Genomic DNA, 22546 nt, shown 5'->3' on the forward strand with positions numbered 1-22546 from the left:
TACATTCTTCAGGGACTAGGACCAAGTATCCTTGTTTTCGACCTTGATAATAGCCCAAGCCATTAGAAACATTTAGTTATTGGTATCTCTACCAATGATAGCCAACAACTCCATAAACCCTTCAAAAACATCAATCCAACCCTATCACTAATAATAGCCCAAGCTATTAGGAACATCTAGTTATTGGCATCTCTCCTAATGGCAGACAATAATTCTTTCTTGCATAAACCATTCAAAAACATAAATCCAACCCTATAACTCTTTTACAACTAGCCAAAAATTCCTGCTTGCACACATAAAGTAAACATAAATCCTATCAAATTTAGTCCCACGGCCAGGCAACGGCATCTTCACAACATCTACATAGACTCTATTAGATAGGTTTTGAAGCCCACACTTGCTAGCATAATCTCAAATCTGAGCATGTTTTTCCTTGTACCTAACCATAAGTGTCACGCCCCGTCACTAAATCATGAACGGTGCTTTATGACCGAACACGATCAGGACGAGTCCGTGACTCGCGGAAATGTATTAGTTCGTCCCGTTTATTTTAAGCAATTAAATGCGCACGCGAAAGCAAATAAACAGTAAACGAGACAAACGGGAGTGAGATAAGCAAACAACGCACGTTATATTTACATGATTCGTGCTTATTTCATCGAGCCATTCTCTACGGGCCCTTACCACGCATATATTTTACATGCCCATTCCAAGGGCGATTCCGACACAAGCCACTATCGAACAAATAAAACTTGGCTTGGGTTCCTAGCTTCGTTATAGCTTCTCGTTCCTCTCGCTTCTCCAGCGGGAGGCAAAACTCGGCTTGGGTGATCTTATCCCATCTACTTCATCTTCTCGCTTCTAACTCCATCCACATCTCCTCCCCGCTTCCCGTCCGCTTGGCCATCTCATGCTCCACCCTCGGTTTGCCCCGGAGCTGACCCGCCCGGCCCACCGAATGGCCTGTTGGACCCGCCAAGGGGTCCAACCCATTCCCCGTGTACTAGGCGATACCACACCTCATACGGGTGAGGGACTAACTCTTCACGGCCTTCGTTGACCATCACATATGTTGTGATATGACGGTACGCATGAGCCTCCCGAGCATCGATTACAGTGAGGAGTTCGGCTCGCATTTCCACAGGATTTTCGAACTGGGTTGGAGGAGATGCCATATCACGGACTTGAAAAGAGAAAAAACAACGGGAGTGAGTCGGGGAGACTCAATAAGTAAACCTACTAATATCAAGCGAGGACGAAGGGATCATCGTTAACATAAGTCGGCTATTACCACACCCGCATCAATGGCAAATCAATAGCAAAGTTCATACAAGAGAACACCGTGCATAGCTATAACGTGTGCACTTTACCAGCCAAATCTCGATTCTAGCTCAAGACAAACATCAAACATGAAACATGGTCAAATCAAGGAATTGAACCAATTACGACCAACCAAACGACCGAGAAACGGTCCAAGCAAACCATGTCACAACGCATCACAACTTCCTTTCCCGATATTAGGAAGTTTACTTACACAACGGAATAAAACAAGACCTAAGTTGGAATGAGCCGCTCTTTTTACTCAGTGCGCCATATATATTCCATGAACCAACACTTTGCTCTCACAAATTCCTTGGTATTTTTAATCAATTCAACACTCCTTTGTTCAGCAATTGAGTACTTGACAATAGCTTCTTTGAACTGTTTGGCATCATCAAATTTCATACCAAGAAATAAAACATGACATGCAATAGTCGGATCATAGCAAAGATACTTACTCATCCTTTTACGCATAGCTAATTCGCTATCTTCACTCATTTTCTGAACTATGACTCTCATCATCATTGCCACTTTCTTCATATTCGGTTTCATTATCATTAGCTAGAGCTCCTTCATCCGTATTTACTAGTTGAGATTCAAGCAATTTTCCAAATGCTACAAATTTTTTCTCTGAAATTCCTTTTGCTTTTGCCTTAACTAAGCAAGTTCCTCATTATCATCAGCACTTGGGTAGTTTACATTTGACAAAGCTTCATCCTCTAATTCAGTGGATAGAGCAACTTCCCAATTTAATCCAGTAAATTATTCATCACCTATATCTTCACCAGAAACTCTGGGACATGTCCCAATTTGCTGAGCTCTCTCTAACACACTCGCCATATCTCTTGCCTCCCTCTCCATCCTCTCGTATTCTCTTTCGTCTAAAATACATCAATCCCCAACCTGAGTACTCCGTTCAATACCATATCCTATTTTTCCTACTTGAGTACTTTCATCATCTTCATCATCATTGTAATACTCAACATATACTTTAGTTTCATCACCATGAAGATAATAGTAATGATATCCTTAATACTATTATTATCATTGAAATAGCTCAAACGATCCTTCAAGCTCTACCAAGGTACACAGTAATGAATTTTTTTTTTCTATTTTGCATTGTAATTTTTCCATTATATTCCTCACAAATCAATATATAATGGTTTCCTTACATAGATAAATTAGTACCTTCATTTCTACCAACATATTCCCACTCATTGGTGCCAATACCATATTCCCCATCATAGAAAACAATGATGCCTATAGTACTGCCCCCCATGCCGACGCTGCACCTAAGAAAAAAAAAAGCTTTTGGGACCACAATGCAAACAGGACAACAACTTCACATAAAGGTTTCGACAATCACACCTAATTGATAAAACAAATTATGGACCACACAATGGAAACTTTACTGTTGCGCGATTCCTCCTCTAACACTGTTGTCCCCACGGCTACACAAAAAATCGTAATTTGTCCCTCCTAGCCCAAATTTTTGCCTCCGAGTCCTAATTTTCTTAGCCAATTGAGCTAGTGAGAGAAGATGACAAACTTGACTAAGTGAGAGCAACAGAGATAGCACACAAGCGACGATAACCGAGTGAGCGACGACGATGATGAGTAAATGATGAGGAGTTGTTTCTTAGAATTGCTTGAACGACAGTGACCCTGAGCCCTATTTTGTTCCTTTCTGTGCGACATCATTTTACTTCACCGAGCCACATAAGATTGTGTAAAATCGTTTAATTTGTCCACATGGACTGATTTTAAAAAAAAAATGCCACATCATATTAAACTTTTAATTATATATGCCACATGCTTATTTTGGTCGGAATTTCTCGTCGGAGGCACTTACATGATTATTTTTTCTCCGATTTGACATTTAAGTGATCCAATGAAAACTTTTGCCACAAATGCGAATGCTGTACACAACTCTTAATACTTCTAGTGTTCTTCTATCCATAAAAATCTACGCCCATCTCATATTCCCAATTGGTGGGCGAACAATCCACCACTTGGTGAATTCTGCTCTACAATTATAGGAAAATGTGACATTGAATGATAAAAAAGTAACGCTGCTAAGAACACTTGTCTACCACATGGTTACTTTTCTGAGACCATAAGTTTCAAATTATGAATATCTAAAGGATCAATAAGCCACACTTTCACGATTAGTGTTCATTGTGGAAATCAGAATTAAACAAACTTTTGTCTTTTTGTTCAACACGAGATTTCTATTGTCGTTAAGCTCATTTTAAGTCACTTGCATTTCTTTTCACTTGAGTTGGCCCACATGAGCAGACTTTACTTCTAAAAGAAGAGAGCATTGCCCCACCTATGTTTCACCAAATAAATAAAATGACATTAAAAATAGTGATATTTCACTTTCGCTAGTTTTGACTACCACTAATCCTACAACTCTCAAGTCATTTCACAAAGTTGAACTAGAGTCAAGCTCAACAGGATTTTCTTTCCCCATTGAGACTGTCAAGCCTCTTTTCTTGGCTATGATTTCGCTAGATAATAGACGGAGAGTGAGATTCTTGTTAATAATTGACTAAATCATGACTGAATCTTTCAGTGTCTCAACAAATCCCATCATTGATTAATTTTTTTGTTGTTGGACTATTATTGATTAATTGAAATGACATTTTAATCATCGGTTAAAATTTATCGAGATACCAAATTCAGCATCATACGGGCTAGAGGAACCTTTAGCCTTTAAGACTATTTGGAGGGAGGGAGAGAGAGCGCCTTTTAGTTGTGGAAAAAATGAGACATGCTGTAATGTGTCAACTTTTCTAATGGAGGGCCTAGTCAGAATTGGTTGGTCCGGCTTATTGTTCGGAGTTCTTCTTAATTTTTTTCTGAAATACATATAAGTGACATGTCTCGTTCATGTGAGCCAAAAGCCCAAATGATCATGCAAAATTCACGAAACGTAAGACCACGGATGACCAAATCATTAGTCACCAAAGCACCATGAAAAGAAGTACAGGATCAATAAATGGATAATCTACAATCTAAATTGGTCAAACAAAAATTTGTCAGAATCTAGTGTCGAACTTAATGTTGAAAAATCTACTAAGGAACATTAGTTAACTAATATAGTTGCATAGACAAATTGGTTTAACATATATTTTTAGAGCTATAAGCTACCTATAATTAAGAGTCCGTTTGACAAAAAATTAATTGATCTATGGAAAAATGTTTTCCATGGATTGAAAACCACAAGTTTAGATTGAAAAAACCGTCCCCTTCTGCTAAGAAAAAAATAAAATAAATGAAAACTAACCATTTTTCTTAAAAATGATTTTCATAAAAAATATTATACTTCATCATGAAATTTTTTGAAAAACAAATGCACCTTAAGGTTAGTTGCTCAAAGGGAGCTCCCTCCCTCCCTCTCTCTCTCTCTCGCCTTCCCTCTCCCTCGCTCTCTTGCCCTCTCCCTCTCCCTCCGGACGCTTTAACCACAACCACCTGAAACAGAACATAATGACCGTTATAGAACAGGAAATTATAGAAATTCGGACAAAAAAATCAAATAACCATCTCACATTCAGTGTTACTAGGTCGAACCATGTCAAAGCGAGTAGCTTGGGCTCGACTTGATGGTTACTTGAGATAGATTTATATGGTTTCAAGTCGAGCTCAACCTCGAGCTACTTAAGTATTTTAAGGTTAGTTGCTCAAAGGGAGCTCCCTCTCACTCTCTCGCCCTCTCCCTCTCCCTCCGGACACTTTAACCACAACCACCTGAAACAGAACATATTAACCGTTACAAAACAAGACATTCTAGAATTCTGACAAAAAAATAAATCAAATAACCATCTCACATTCAGTGTTACAGGGGTGAACCATGTCAAAGCAAGTAGCTTGGGCTCGCCTTGATGATTACTCGAGATCGACTTGTAGGGTTTCAAGTCGAGCTCAAACTCGAGCTACTTGAGTATTTAATCGTGTCAAGTTGAAGCATGCCAATACTCACAGCTCGACCAAGCTCGTGAGTTTAATCAAGCTTACAAGCACAGATCACATACCAAGGTAGTCAACTTTGTTAAGGTCAAGCTTGAGAGTATAGATTGTAATCTAGTTTAAGCTCGATTATCTCAATCTTTCTATTTAAGTCGAGTTCGGGCTGAAATTCTAACATACTCAGGCTCGATTATCTCAATCTTTCTATCAGTTCTCAACTCGATTACACCCCCAAGTGGAACAATACAGCTGGTTCCAACTGGACACTAATAACCTCGCCCGGCAAAACTCACTAAAGTCGCAAAGGACTACAAACAGAGACTTACGCACAAAAGTGGTAAACATGATTGCAACAGTAATCACAAGATAATATAGCCAACTAATAGCAAATGTTCGATCTCTAATTTTCTTTCCTCACATAATTGCTCTTGATTCCATTTTATATAGATTCCTTCTTGTTATATTGAGACAAAGCAAGATCAAGCGGGAACAACAGAGGGTAAACTAAATGGAAAAACAAATATGTTTATAACGCCTGCCCCCTTAATGAAGTTCCTCACTAATTTGCAAAACATTAACAACAAAATTTTTTAAGGGAACCTCTGACTCTATACCAGCACAGTAACTAATGTTTTATAATATCAATACTCCGACGATCATTCTTCTTGATATTTTTATGATATCATGATATTATAGAATGCACCATAATATTGTGTTATCATAGAGTGCAATCAACAAAATCCTAAAACAAAAATCCATTCCAATAATTTAAGGTTTTAGGTATTCCCGTTTCCCTGCCCAGTATTACCCAATGCGTTTTTTTCCCTTTACTCCATTATTTTGCACCCACCGATAAAATGTGCAAACTCTGCCACTGCACTAGGATCAACCAAAAATTTATTATGCTCATCTAGTCACCTCAAATGAGTTACATCCATGAAATCGCTATAGATCAATCTCAAATACTCACCCAAAAATAATAGATATCATTCCAACGTCAAGCTCAAAATAATCACCTAAGGTTATATATATAAATCATTCCTATATCAACTCACTTGCAAAAGTTACAGAAATCAATACTCCAACAATCATTCTACTCCATATATCTCTCAAACATGAAACATGAGTATATTCACCACAAGGGAACCAATGACTCAATATCAAAACTTAAGAAAGAAGGGCACAAGCGTCAACCCTCAAAATTATTCTACTCTATATTTCTTTCTAGAATCAGGACACTTAGCATATATTCACTTCAAATGAATTCCATCGTTGAAATTCGCCAAACATCCATCTCAAACAATCGCCCAAAATTCAAAAAATCATTCCAACATCAACATCAAATAATCACCCACAACTACAGAAACCATTTTGCAATCAACTCACCTTCAGAAGTTTTACAAATAAGTACTGCCAACAAACATCTACTCTACATTTCTCTCAAACATCAGTATATCACGTCTGCCCCCTTAAATGTTGTCCACCAATTTGCAGAACATCAACCTCAGAATTTCTTAAGGGAACCTATGACTCAATACCAAACTTAAGAAATAGCCCCAAAATTATTCTGTGCTATATTTTGTTCTGAAATATGCTAAAGACAGAAAAGTAGCCAACCAGTTTAAGTGAAAATGACAGAGGTCTATTGACTTAAAAATGCAAGGAACCACATGATTTAAAATATGGTGTCATCCAAAAATAATTTAATATAATTGTTTGACATTTTTGTAAAAAAAAGTCAAAAGTGGTTTTGTCCTTCCTGCAAGTGTTCATACAATTTACAAAGAACATATTGGTCGTGACAGAAAAAAAGCTCTCCTGATGATAATAAAAAGATTTGCAATTCTCATTTGGCATTTGGCTGGCATATTTCTTTAATTGACAAACTTGTGTTCAGTAAAAGATCTCTTGCAAGTTGAAAGAAAATTTCACAATCGAAATATGTCAATCATCAATTTGAAATAATCACCCAAAATGATAATAATCATTATATAATCAACACACCTAGAAAAAAGATATTAAAATCACTTGCTCTAGAAATTGTTTGGTTCTATGTATTCTTTTTTTTTTTTACGCACCCCTCAAATGAATATTCATTCTCAAAAATTTGCCATTCATCATCCTCAATAATTATGGAAAATCATATGGATCGTATCATTTATCCTTCTAGTTTTCTTGCCAAAATAAGCAAAACTTTGAACAGAACCAAAGCATTTTCGAATAGCCACTGCGTTACCATAACTTAGAGCTGTTAAACCACTGAAAGACCTCATTCCTTTCACTTTTCTTCTTCCAAACCTCATACACAATCACGTTGAAGACCATAATACCTACATCCCACAGCTTTTCTCAACCCTAAAGTGGCGTTTCAATCAATAGGCATCTCATTCCAAAGCTAAACATTTTAATATTATAGTGTCTACTCACCGCAAATGACTTCGTCAGAATTATAAAATTCATCCGAAGTCAATTTCCAACCAATAATCACCCAATCCAAAATATCATTCCGCCGTTGACCTCAAATAATAAAAAAAAATTATGCAAATCATTCTGCGACCGACTAACAAGATCAAGACAGCCACTGAATCTTGTATTTATACAAAGACCCAGCAGATGTGAAAAGGAAAATGAATGGAGTAGTAATCGCAAGATAATCTAGCAACGAATGACAAATTTTCAAAGATTTTTTTCTCGACATACCTATCAATTCAAATGTATATAGATCCACATTTTCCTAACAGTACGACAAAGCAAGGTCAGGAAAAAAAACCAATAATAAGAAGTACAGAGAGTATTAGGGCTTTCTAATGTCATAATAATAGGTCAACAGCATATTTCCCCCAGATATCAATCGAATTCCGTCCTTGTCCACCATCCTTCACTCACCACCAGTTGTGTCGTACTCTATTTTCAGTGATCTCATTACAATCAATCTTATCAGTCAGACATCAGAAACCATTTTCCAGACCACCGCATGGAGACCTCATTTGCAACTCTCCAATCTAAACACCATCAGTGGACATGAATCCTTCTACATGTTACTAGACCCCACTATTGCTTTGTCCTTAAATTTTGCCAAAACAATCAAACCAAAGATAAGCCTGAGGTTAGCAGCCTTGGTTGTGCAAATAAGTGTGCAATAGGACAGACCCCATGTTGCCAATTCCAGCAAGATCAACTTCCTCTTCCCCAAATGAACCATCTAATGGTCAATCCAAATTCAGACATTCTCCTCCTTTAGTAAGCCCCAAAACCACTTGATCATCTATAAAATTATAAGTGAGAGAAATTGACCATGTCAAATGCCAATTCGAAACACTGCTGACAATGCTTCCTCAACACCTATGTGGATCATCTTACTTTAGTTATCTTACTTATAAATAACTAAACTACCATCGCTATGAGATATTTGAAAACTTGCAGCTCATAAAGCAATCGAGGAATAAATTTGACAAACATGAGATATAATCATCATTATATGCATTATTTTCTTTAAAAGCATATTTAAATTCCCAATTTTGTTTCGAAATAATGGGGTCTTGTTAATATATAGAAAAATTGCAATCTGGTTACTCTTAGATAGAAAACTGAAAATCCAGAAGTTAATATATACAAAGGAAAAAACAAAAGTCTCAGGATTCTTTAAAACAGACAGAGATGTTACGGATCTCTCAAACAAAGAACTTTCAAAGAAGAAACAAATATACAAAAGGAAAAACCAAAGCTTTAAGTTATTTGGTTAAAAAGAGATATTCGAAAACTTCCTGCTCATAGACCCCTATTGAGAAATAGATTGGAAAAACTGGTGATAGAATCTAAAATAATATTCATGACGTTCTTAGAAAGCAAATTTAACCTCCCGATGTTTGAAAAAAGTAGGTCTTGCCATAAAATTTGCAACATTTGGATGCAACTTTAATGAAAATTTCGAATCCAGTCACTCAAAGACAGAAACTTAAAATCAAGCCATTAATATTTAGATAGAACAAAATGAAAGCCTCATAATTCTTTCAAATAGAGAGAGATATTGAGAAACCTCTTTAACAAAGAACTTTTAAAACAGAGATTAGTATACAAAAGGAGAAAACAAAACTTTATGTTCTTTGGCAAAAATAGAGAAATTTCCAAACTTATTGCTCATGAAGTTATTGAGAAATAGATTGGAAAGGCTGAGTGATGGAACCTATAATAATTTGCACAATGTTCTTTCAAAGCAAATTTAAATTCCCAATGTTCTTCGAAAACAGTAGGTCTTGCACAAAAAGGAGTAAGAATTTTCCTTACTCTGAAAGAAAACATTTGGAAAACACTGTGAAAGAAAACATTAAATCTGGTCACTCAAAGACAGAACACTTAAAATCAAGAATTTAATATTCAGAAAGACAAAACCAAAACCCCACAATTTTTAAAACATAGAGATATTAAAAAATCTCTTTAACAATGAATAATTAAAACAGAGATAAGTATACAAAAGGAAAAAACAAAAGGTTACGTTTTTTAGCAAAAGAGAGAGATTTGCAAACACTCATATAGCTATTGAGAAATAGATTGGAAAATCTCGTGAAAGAATCTAAAATGATTTGCATGACATTCTATACAAGAAAATTAAAACCGCGAATGTTGTTTAAAAATAGTAGGTGTTATACAAAGTAAAGTAAAGAGGAAAATGGCCATCATTTGCAACATTTGGAAACGACTTTGTAGGAGAATTTTAAATCCGGTTGCTCCTTCACAGAAAACTTAAAATCAAGAAGTTAATATTTAAAGAGGACAGAACAAAATCCTGCAATTCTTTAAAAAAGAAAGAGATAATAGGAAATCTCTTTAAAATTTTTATAACAGAGACAGAATACAAAAGGCGAGCACAAAAGTATTAAGTTTTTTGGGAAAAAAGCGATATTTACAAACTTAGTGGTCATAAAGCTATTAAGAAATAGACTAAAAACACTAAGAATAGAATCTAAAATAATTTGCATGACGTTCTTTAAAAACTAATTGAATCTTCCAATGTTGTATGAAAATAGTACGTCTTGCACAAAACAGAATAAAGAAGAAAATTGCCATCGTTTCCCCAACATTTGGAAAGACATTATAGAAAAATTTTAAATTTGGTTGCTCTTTGACAGAAAACTTATAATCAAGAAGTTGATATTAAGACAGAACAAAACCAAAATCTCACGATTGTTTAAAAAAGAGAGATATTACGAATCTCTTGAACAAAGAACTTTTTGGAAAGAGAGGTAAGTATACAAAAGGAGACGACAAAAGTTTATGTTTTTCTTTGGCAAAAAAGAAATATATGCAAGCTTACTGCTCATAAAGCTATAGAGAAATCGATTAGGAAAACTGGTGATGGAATCTAAAGTAATTTGCACAATTTATCTAAAAGCAAAATTAAACTCCCAATGTTGTTTCAAAATGGTAAGTCCCGTACAAAACAGAGTAAAAACGAAAATTGGCATCATTTTCAACATTTGGAGACGACTTCGAAAGAAATCTTAAATCCGGTTGCTCTTTGACTGAAAACTTAAAATCAAGTAATATGTAGAAACGACAAAGCAAAGGACTCTAACAAAAAACTTTTAAAACGAAGACATAAGTACACAAAAAGAGAACAAAAGTTTATGTTTTTAGTAAAAAATAGATACTTGAAAACCTTTTGCTCAATAAGTTATTGAGAAATAAATTTGAAAAACTTGGGACAGATTATAAAATAATTAGCATGACGCTCTTTAAAACAAAGTTTAAACTCCCGACGTTCTTTTAAAGTAAATTTAATCTCCCAATGTTATTTGAAAATAGGTCTTGTACAAAACAGAATAAGGAAGAAAATTGTCATAATTTGCAACACTTAGAAAAAACTTTAAGGAGAAACTTTAAATCCAGTTACTCTTTTTTGACAGAAAACTTTAAAATCAAGAAGATAATATTTAGAACCGACAAAACAAAAGTATCACGCCTCTTTCAAATAGAGAGAGACATTTTATGAAATGTCTTTAATAAAGAAATTTCTAAAAAGAGAGATAGTCAAAAGGAGAAAACAAAAGTTTAAAATTATTTGGCGAAAAAAAAAATTTTGAAAACTTGTGATAGAATCTAAAATAATTTGCACAATGTTCTTTAAAAGCAAAATGGTATAAAAAGACAAATACTAAGTATTGTATCGATTTTGACCAAAAAAAAGTAATGTATAAATCAGAGTGAATCATTTCAAGGCTTGTAGCAAAATGATTTCAAGGCTTAATCTGAGGATAAGCAATAGTGAATCATCATATCAAAAGGTAACTTTCCCAAAAGATAACCAAACAGATTGAAAAACCAAAAAACTCTGGCAAAAGAATGAAGTTACACTGTAACAAAGAACTTTCTAAGAAAGAGATTGATATTCAAAGTACAAAACAAAAATCTTAACTTTTTTCTGAAAAAAATAGAGATTTGTTGAAAAACTAACGCTCATAAAGCCAATGACAAACGGATTTAACAAATTTGTGTGATAATCATAGGTATGCATGTTCTTTAAAAGAAAATTCAAACTCGCAGAGATGTTTGAGGAATAATAGGTCTAGACAAATAAGAGTAAGGAATATAAATCGCATCAGTCACGATGTTTGTTACAAAAGTATGATTAAAAATTTCCTCTATAGAAGCAAATTTAAACTCCCAATGTCGTTTGATAAATAGTAGGTCTTGGGCAAATCAGAGTAAGGAAAAAAATTGCCAAAATTGACAACATTTTTAAATCCAGTTACTCAAAGATAGAAAACCTAAAATCAAAAATTTAATGTTTAGAAAGGAATCGATGAGTTAATATTTAGAAAGGACAAAGACAAAGTCTCACAATTCTTTTACACTAGAGATATTAGGAAACCTCTTGGACATAGAACTTCTAAACCAGAGAGATACTAGCAAACTTTCTTATCATAAACCTATTGAAAAATAGATTGGAAAAACTTGTGATAGAATCTAGAAGTTCTTTGAAATAGTAGGTCTTGTACAAAAAAGAATAGGGAAACAAATTAAATTTGACACCATTTGGATACGACTTTGAATAAAAATTAAAATCTGGTTACTTAAATAACAGAATACTTAGAACCAAGAAGTTAATATTTGAAAAGGACAACAAAAAAGTCTCAAAATTCTTTAAAACAGCCAGAGATATTAGGATATGACTTTGAAAAAAAACTTTAAAGCTGGTTACTCAAAGAACAGAATACTTAGAATCAAGAAGTTAAAATTTAGAAGGGACAAAAAACAAAGTCTCAAATCCTTCAAAACAGCAGGAGATATTGGGAAATCTCTTTAAAAGCAAATTAAAATTCCCAATGTTGTCTTAAAAATAGTACGTCTTGTACAAAACAGAGTAAGGAAGAAAAATGCCAAGATTTGCAACATTTGGAAACGACTTTGAAAAAAAAGAACTTTAAATACTGTTACTTGAATACAGAAAACTTCAAGAAGTTAATATTTAGAAAAGACAAAATAAAAGTCTCACATTCTTTAAAACAGAGAACTTTTAAAACAGAGAGATAAGTACACAAAAAGAGAAACAAAAGTTTAAGTGTTTTGATTTGCACATAAAGCTATGGAGAAATGAATTGGGAACTTGTGATGGATACTAAAATAATTTGCATGATGTTCATTAAAAGCAAATTTAAACACTCAAGGTTGATTTAAAAATAGCAGGCCTTGTACAAGTCAGAGTAAGGAAGAAGATTGCCATGATTTCCAACATTTGAAACCACTTTCACGTTTAGAACAAAAGAAAATGACTTTGATGAGAAACTTTTAATCCAGTTACTCTCTTACAGAAAACTTAGTTAATATCTAGAAAGGTCAAAACAAAAGTAACACAACTCTTTAAAACAAAAATAGATTTTACGAAGTCTATTTTGACAAAGAATTTTTAAAAAAGAGAATATTCAGAAGGAGAAGAGCAAAAACGAGATATTTGAAAACCAAGCAATTGAGAAATAGATTCGAGAACTTTTGATATAATCTAACATAATAAGCATGTTGCTCTTTAAAAATAAATTTAAACTCCCAAGTGTTGTTTCCAAATAATAGGTCTCGTACAAAACAGAGAAAGGAAATAAAATTGCCATCATTTGCAACATTGACAAATAACTTTGACGGAAAACTTTAAATCTGTTTACACTATGATAGAAAACTTAGAATCAAGAAGGTTAACTTCTTTAAAACAAAACAAGAGTCTTCTCACAATTCTAAAAATGAGAGATTTTTACCAAATGTCTTTAATAAAGTACTTCCAAAGAAATTCAAAAGGAGAAAACAAAAGTTTAACTTTTTTGGCTAAAAAGAGATATTTGAAAACTTGCTGCTCTTAAACCTATTAAGAAATAGAATCCCGCATGACGTTCTTTAAAAGCAAAGTGGTATAGAAAGACAAATACCGAGTCATGTATAAATCAGAGCAAGGAAAAAATTCCATCAAATGCAGTATTTGGAATATCAAAATGGTAAAGAAAAGCACCGCTGCGAGTTGGTATAAAAAGACATACTAAATCATGTATATATCAGAGTAAGGAAAAAATTTCATCAGATGCAGCATTTGCAAAAGCAAAAATGGTAAAGAAAAGCACCAATGCAAGATTTGTAGCAAAATGATTACAAGGCTTGATCTCAGGGTAAGCAATAGTGAATCATCATATGAAAAGGTACTTTCCCAAAATCGAATAACACCAGACAATATGATTGTTGGTGCATGTCAAACTCTTTATATATTTCATAGATATGTTCATCTTACAAAAGATCACCAAACAAGATTAAAAAACCAAAAAACTCTGGCAAACGAATCAAGTTACTCTGGAACCAAGAACTTTCTAAGCAAGAGATTGATATTCAAAGTACAAAACAAATATCTTAACTTTTTTCTGGACAAAAAATAGAGATTTGATCTTATATTCGTATCTATGGAAAATGTACATATGCTTAAAAGAAAAAGTAGCCGACCAGTCAAAGTGAAAATGACAGAGGACAACTATTGACTTAAAAATCCAAGGAACCACATGATTTAACATACGGTGTCACACAAAAAATACTTAATGTATTTGTCTGACATTTTTCTGTTAAAAAAAAGTCTGAAAAAGTTTTGTCCTTCTTGCAAGTATTCATACCATTTACAAAGAACACATTGATCGTGACAGAAAAAAGCTCTTCGGATGTCAATTACAAGATTTGCCATTTTCATTTGGCATTTGGCTGGCTCATTTCATAAATTGACAAACTTGTGTTCAGTAAATGATCTCTTGCAAGTTAAAAGTAAATTTCACTATCAAAATATGTCAAACATAAATTCAAAACACACCCAAAATGATAATAATTGTTCAAATCACGCAAAATGATAACAAATCATTCTATAAAACACAACTCCAAAGAAATTATCAAAATCACTTGTTCTGGAAGTTGTCTGGTTCTATATTTGTTTTTATTCAACTTACTTACCCCTCTTAAATGAATAATCATTCTCAAAGTTGCCACTCATCATCCTCAATAATCATGCAAATCATATGAATCATTTTCTAGGTTTCTCGCCAAAATAAGCAAAAAATTTGAACAGAAGCAAAGTATTTTCGAATATCCACTAATTTAACATTACATAAAGCACCAAAAACCACGAAAGTCCAATATCCTTTCACTTTTCTTCTTCTCAACTTCATACTCAATCCCTGTGAAGACCATCAAACCTCATCACACAGCTTTTCTCGACCAAAGTGGCATTTCAATCAATAATAGGCATCCCAAAATTATGGACCATTCCATAGCTAAACATTTTAATATTATAGCACCTACTCACTGCAAATGAAACTTCGTCAAAATTACACAAATCGCTTCAACGTCAACCTCCAACCAATAATCGCCCAAAACTCGAAAAGTCATTCCGCCATTGACCTCAAGTAATCACCAAAAATTATACAGATCATCCTGCAATCAACTAACAAGATCAATAGTATCTGCTGAATCTCTTATTTATACAAAGACCCAGCAAACGTGAAAAGGAAAATGAGTGGAGTAGGTAATCACAAGATAATCTAGTAACGAAGACAAAATTTCAAAAAGTTTCTTTCTGGACATACCTCTCGAAATAAATTATATAGATCCACTGTTTTCTTCATTAAGACAAAGCAAGGTCAAGCAAGAAAACCAATAATAAGGGGAGAAACAAATGAGTAGAGAGTATACTACGGCCTTCTAATGTTATAATAGTTAGTCAGCAGCATATTTCCACCAGATAACAATCAAAACCCATCCTTGTCCACCATCAGTTGTGTCATACTCAATTTTCAGTGATCTCTCTATAATCAATCTGATCAATCAGCCATCAAAAACCATTTTCCAGATCACCACATGGAGACCTTGGGCTTTCTAATGGCATAACAGTTGGTCAACAGATTTCCACCAGATATCAAGCAAAACCATCCTTGTCTACCATCCTTCACTCTATTTTCAGTTATCTCTCTGTAACAAATCTTATCAGTCAGCCATCAAACTTCCTCTTCCCCAAATTAACCATCTAATGGTCCATCCTCATCCAGACATTCTCCTCCTTTAGTTAGCCCAAAAAACCACATGATCATCCATAAAATAATGAGTGAGAGAAATGTGACATTGTCAAACGCCAATTTGGAACCTTGTTGACAACGCTTTCTCAACACTCATGTACATCATCTTACTTATGTTAACCACCATCGCTATGAGATATTTAAAAACTTGCAGTTCATAAAGCAACTGAAAAATAGACTTGACAAACATGTGATATAATCTAACATAATACGCATTATGTTCTTTATAAGAAAATTTAAACTCCAACTTTTTTCCCAAAATAACACGTCTTGGTAATATATAGAAAATTGCAATCCAGTCACTCTTTGACAGAAAACTGAAAATTAAGAAGTTTCGCAACTCTTTAAAACAGACAGACATGTTACGAAATCTCTCTAACAAAAAACTTAAAAAGTAGGAAAGAAGAAAGCCAAAGTTTGACTTATTTTGCAAAAATTAATATTTCAAAACTTCCTGCACATAAACCTAATGAGAAATAGATTGAAAAACTTGTAATAAAATCTTAAATTATATGCAAGACGTTCTTTGAAAGCAAATTTTAACTCACAATGTTTAAAAATAGTAGGTCTTGTACAAAATGGACTAAGAAATTCTCAAAATTCTTTAAAACAGAGATATTTAACGGAGAACTTTTAAAACAGAGATAAGTAAACAAAACTAGGAAACAAAAGTTTAAGCTTTTTTGGCAAAAAAGAGATATTTGCAATCATATTGCTCATACAGCTACTGAGGAATAGTTTGAAAAAACTTGTGATAGACTCTAAAATAATTTGGATGGCGTTCTTTAGAAGCAATTATAAACTTCAATGTTGTTAGAAGATACTAGGCCCAGTACATAACAGAGTTTGGAGGAAAATTGCCAAAATTTGCAAGATGTGGAAACTACTGTAATGAAAACGTTGAATCCAGTCAACTCAAAGGAAGGAAACTTAAAATCAAGAAGTTGCTATTTGGAAAGAAAACAGAAGTCTCACAATTTTCAAAACAGAGTGTGACTTAGATGATGTGTTTAACAAAGAACTTTTAAAACAGAGAGATAAGAATGCAAAAGGAGAAAATAAAAGTTAAATTTTTTTTTGCTAAAAAGAGATGCTTGTAAACCTGCTCATGAAGCGGTTGCGAAAAGATTAGAAATCTTCTGAAACAATCTATTTTTAGACTGTATGACTTTCTTGAAAAGCAAATTTAAACTCCCAATGTTGTTTGAAAATAGTAGCCTTGCACAAAAGAGAGTAGGGTAGAAAATGCCAAGATTTGCAACATTTGGAATGACTTCTAAAAAATATTTTATATCGGGTCACTTGAAGACAGGAAACTTATAATCAAGAAGTTAATGTTTTGAAAAAACAAATAAAAGTCTCACCATTCTTTAAAATAGCGAGAGTAATAAGGAAAACTGTTTAACAAAGAACTTTTAAAAATACAAAAGGACAAAACAATAGTGTACGTTCTTTTGGCAAAAAAGAGAGATTTGCATACTTTCTGCTCATGAAGCTATTGAGAAATCGATTGGAAAAACTTGTGATAGAATTTAAATTCATTCACAGGACTTTCTTTAAAAGCAAAATTTAAACTCCCAATGTTGTTTGAAAATAGTAATTCTCATACACAAAACAGAGTAAGGAAGAAAATTATCATCATTTCCACCATATAAAACGATTTTAAAAGAAAACTTTAAACCCGGTTGTTGTTTGAAAGAAAATTTAAAATAAAAAAGTTAATATTTAGAAAGGACAACACAAAAGTCTCAGAATTCTTTAAAACAGAGAAAGATACTGGGAAATCTGTTTAACAAATAACTTTTAAAACAGAACGATAAGTACAAAAAAGGAGGAAACAAAAGGTTAAGATTTTTGGCAAAAAATTAGATTCCAGCAAACCTTCTGCTCATAAACCTTTTGAAAAATAGATTGAAAAGACTTGTGATAGAATCTAAAATAATTTGCATGAAAATCTTTAAAAGCAAATTTAAACTTCCAATGTTGTTTGAAACATAGTAGGTCTCATACAAAACAGAGTAAGGAAGAAAATGCCAAGATTTGCAACATTTGGAAAAAACTTTAAATCCCGTTACTTAAAAGACAGAAAACTTAAAATCAAGAAATAAATATTAAGAAAACACAAAATAAAATTTTAAGTTCTTTAAAACAGAGAGAGATATTAGGAAATCTCTTTAACAAAGAACTTCAAAACATATTACGTTTTTTTGGCAAAAATAAAGAGATACTAGCAAACTTTCTGCTCATAAACCTATTGAAAGATAGAAATAACTTTTGAGAGAATCTAAAATATTTTGCATGACGTTCTTTAAAAGAAAACTTAAGCTCCCAATGTCACGTGAAAAATAGTAGGTCTTGTGTACAAAACAGAGTAAGGCATAAAATTGCCAAAATTTGCAACATTTGGATACAACTTTGAAAGAAAACTCCAAATCCAGTTTCTCAAAGACAAAAAACTTGAAATCTAGAGGCTAATATTTAGAAAGGACTTTCAAAACAGATATTAACTCAAAGTCTCACAATCCTTTATAACAGATAGAGTAATTAGGAAATCTATTTAACAAAGAACTTTTATCACAAAGAGAAAAGTATACCAAAGGAGAAAAAAAAGTTTGGAGTTATTTGGTAAGAGGTATACTAGCAAACTTTCTGCTCATAAACCCATTGAAATATAGATTGGAAGAACTTGTGATGCAATCTAAAATATTTTGCATGACGTTCCTTAATAGCAAATTTGAATTCCCAATCTTGTTTGAAAGATAGTAGGTCTAGTACAAAACAGAGTAAAGAGGAAAAACACCAAGATTTGCAACTTTTGGAAACTTCTTTGAAAAAAAATATTTAAATCCAGTTACTTGAAAATCAAGAAGTTAATACTTAAGCTGGACAAAACAAATCCAACTAAAAAAAAAAAAGAAACTGGACAAAACAAAAGTCTCACGATTCTTTCAAACTGAGAGTTATAAAGAAATCACTTTAACAAATAACTTTTAATACACAGATATAAGTATGCATAAGGAGAGGACAAAAGTTCAAGTTTTTTGGAAAAATGAGATACTTGCAAACAATTTATGCATAAAGCTATTGAGAAATAGATCGGAAATACTTATGATAGAATCTACAATAATTTGCAAGATGTCCTTTAAAAGTAAATTTAAATGCCCAATGTTATTTAAGAAATAGTAGGTCTTGTAAAAAACAGAGTATGGAAGAAAAAAAAGCCAATATTTGCAATTTGAAAAAAAAACTTTAAATAGTGTTACTTGAAGACAGGAAAACATAAAATCAAAAAGCTAATATTTAGTAAAAACAAAATACAAGTCTCACCATTCTTTCAAACATAGAGAGAGTAGGAAATCTCTTTAACAAAGAACTTTTAAAAATACAAAAGGATAAAACAAAAGTTTACATTGTTTTGGCACAAGAAGAGATATTTGCATACTTACTACTCATAAAGCTATTGAGAAATCGATTGGATAAACTTGTGATAGAATCTATAATAATTTACATGACATTCTTTAAAAGCAAATTAAAATTTCCAATGTTGTTTGAAAATAGTATGTCGTACACAAAACCATGTAAGGAAGAAAATGGCCATCATTTCCAACATTTAGAGACGATTTTGAAAGAAAACTTTAAATCTGGTTGCTTTTTGATAGAAAACTTAAGATTAAGAAATTAATATTTAGAAAGGACAAAAAACCATCGTCTCCCAATTCTTTCAAACACAGATATTAGGAAATCAATTTAACACAGAACTTTTAAACAGAGAGATAAATATACATAAGCAAAAACAAAAGATTTTGGAAAAAAAGATATACTTGCAAACCTTCTGCTCATAAAACTATTGAGAAATATTTTGTAAAAACTTGTGGTAGATTGTAAAATAATATGCATGAAGATCTTTAAAAGATTGTTTGAAAAATAGTAGGTCTTGCACAAAATGGAGTAAGTAATAAGATTGCCATTAATTCCAACATTCAAAAACAATTTTATAAGGAAACAAAAATAGTAGGTCTTTCAAATAAAGATAGATATTAGGAAATCACTTTAACGAATAACTTTTAAAACAAAGAGATGATAAGTGTACATGAGGAGAAAACAAAAGTTTAAGTTTTTGGGAAAAAAACCGCAAATAGCAAACCTTCTGCTTGTGAATTGAAAAATAGATTGGAAAATCTTTTGATAGAATCTAAAATAATTTGCAAGACCTTCTTTAAAAGCAAATTTGATTCCGATTGTTGTATGAAAACAATAAGTCTTGTAGAAATCAGAGTAAGGAAGAAAATTGCCATAATTTGCAACATTTAAATTGACTTTGACGAGAAACTTTAAATCCGGTTACTCTTGACGAAAAACTTTAGTTAATATTTAGAAAGGACAAAACAAAAGTAACTCGACTCTGTAAAACAGAGAATGCATAAAAAAAAATAGGTCGAAAAGCTCAAGTTTAAAGACATGCTTCAGAATTCAAAAGTATAGTAATATTAGAGCAAGTGCACTCACGACACAATAGACCCCTTCCTTCTTGAACCGTGAAACCTGCGCACGCATCACCGGAGAATTGATTAAGGATAAACGCAATGCCTCCTGTGACACAGAATACATGATATGAGACAAAACCCAAAAACCAACTTATAGTGACCTTCACATTAAGCAATTTTCAATCTTATAGAAAGAATTCAGAGAAAGAAAACTTACGGCCCCATAATCATTTATAACATTCAAGGGAGAAGGATAGTTTTTTAAGCTCTTGCTCATCTTTTTCCCATCCTCAGCAAGAACTAGTCCATTGCAGATGAGATTCCTAAATGCCGGTTTTCCAAATAATGCAGTAGCCAACACCATAAGTGTGTAAAACCTGACAAATAGAGCCATAACGTTTAGCTTGAGCACCAAAGTCTATATCCAACAAAACCATGTAGTAGAAAAAATTGCAAAGAAACCCCTCAATCTGAAAATTATTCTGACAAATCCATCCAGATCTATCTGATAGATTACAATGTCCAGATTATGCCTTCAAGTCGGTTTTCCCGGTTCAGTTCTTCAAATCACCACATTTTAACAGCTCCTAAAGGGAGCGTAAAGCGTAAAGTAATCTTTCCAAACAAATAAGGTACAATTTTGCCACAATCTATGCAACCAAAAATTCAAGAGTCTCTTGTCAGAAAATGCATATGCAGTAAGACTAAGAACCTAACCATCCACGAGTTTGATCCAATCCTTCAGCCACAAAATGCCCAGGAAAATTCTTTTTTCTGGAAAAAAAAAGGGATTTGTTGAAAAATCACTGCTCAAAAAGCCAGTGACAAACCGGTATAACAAATTTGTATGGATAATCCATCATAAGTACGCATGCTCTTTAAATAAAATTCGAACTCCCAAAGAAGATTTGAGAAATAATAGGTCTGGTACAGAGTAAGGACTATAAATCCCACAAGTTGCAACGTTCGGAAAAAAGTTCGACGGTTTTACTCTTTGACAGAACAACATGTGGGAAATATAACGAAACCTCACTGCTCATTACGACATTCACAACAGGGTTCGAGAAATTCGCTGGACATAACTAAAGTTTCACACAAGCCAGAGAGAAAAAGTCGAAGAAACTCACGAATTTGCGGGACATAACATAGCAAGTCTTGGATAAATCAGTGTGAAGATTTGAAGCTATTAGGACAAGATCCGCCCCCAAACGACAGCATAAGCATCACCCAACAACAACACATTTACACAAACCAGAGAGAAAAAGTTGACGAAACTCACGAATCCGCCGCCCGGGCGTCGTTGCTCAGCCTCGCCTTCGCAGCCACCAAGCGCGACCCAGTCGCCGAGCCCCCGATCATCCTAGTCCCCATTCCTCTCTCTCTCTCTGGCCCCGAGACAGGGGCGTCCCATCACCGATGATCGGAGCCAGATGCGGCTCCGCCCTCTCTCCGCTTGAGCCGAATGTGGCTCCGTCGAGAGAGGAAAACCCAGACGAAGAAGAAGAAGAAGAGGCGGGGAGAGCGATGATGTGACCGTTTGGTATAAAGCCTCGCCTTGCTTGATTTTCCAAATTTACCCCTCACCAAATAGGAAAGTGCGCTACGCGTTTGAGGTTAAAAAGGTAAATTCCCAACGGGGCTTCCCCCGCAATAATCAGTGTGGGCGGATTTGAATGATTTTATTTGATTTATTTTTGTTTTGGTCGAAATAATTTTATTTTTGATTTGATTTGTAAGCGTTCTTACGGTATTACGCGAGCGCTAATCCTTGACGTACTTAATTATAATTACTCTTAATAAATAGCTAGTAAAGTCTCGTCGTAGTAATATAAATTATAGTATCATAGATACAAACTGATGTTTTTAAATTGTATTTTGTGTATGTAAAATTAGTTTCGACGTCATTAAATTATCTTTACTTTGGTAAATATTTGTAAGTGCGCTAATTATCTCTAAACAAATTGCCCTAAACAAAAACAAACTACAGACAAATGTCTATAACCACTATCTTTGAAACAAAAAAAAATGTCTATAGATCAACATGCCAATTTGCAGATTAATTTTGAGAAACCCTTCACTTTATTATCCTGCAGATACGAGTGAAATTATTATGTAATAAAATACGAGAGCATGTCTAGATTACTTTTTACTATTTTACTTTTTTGCTCACTAAATGTACTGTGACTC

The 22546-nt window shown here is 33.5% G+C and overlaps 1 protein-coding gene across 4 annotated transcripts; it reads right to left on the reverse strand.

Moving 5' to 3' along the window:
- Positions 1–4360: 4360 nt before the first annotated feature.
- Positions 4361–21875, reverse strand: LOC115670872 (isoleucine--tRNA ligase, cytoplasmic-like). 4 transcript variants are annotated; one of them, XR_008815988.1, is made up of 5 exons: positions 21639–21875; positions 20577–20736; positions 20382–20465; positions 4878–5076; positions 4361–4800 (listed from the first exon to the last, which is right to left on the reverse strand). XR_008815988.1 is itself a non-coding variant. In XM_056309262.1 (4 exons), the coding sequence occupies exons 1-4, from the start codon at positions 21728–21730 to the stop codon at positions 4621–4623; spliced, it is 516 nt and encodes a 171-aa protein (XP_056165237.1). In that variant the 5' UTR covers positions 21731–21875; the 3' UTR covers positions 4361–4620. The 4 variants fall into 4 exon arrangements, 3 of the variants coding, with proteins under 3 accessions (XP_056165237.1, XP_056165238.1, XP_056165239.1); XM_056309262.1 differs by lacking the exon at positions 4878–5076; XM_056309263.1 differs by lacking the exon at positions 4361–4800 and having other exon boundaries at positions 4829–5076.
- Positions 21876–22546: the final 671 nt, after the last annotated feature.

This window comes from Syzygium oleosum, unplaced genomic scaffold (genome assembly GCF_021117445.2).
Source record: "Syzygium oleosum isolate NSW1041296 unplaced genomic scaffold, Sole_v2.1 Sole_v2.03, whole genome shotgun sequence".
Lineage (NCBI taxonomy): Eukaryota > Viridiplantae > Streptophyta > Magnoliopsida > Myrtales > Myrtaceae > Syzygium > Syzygium oleosum.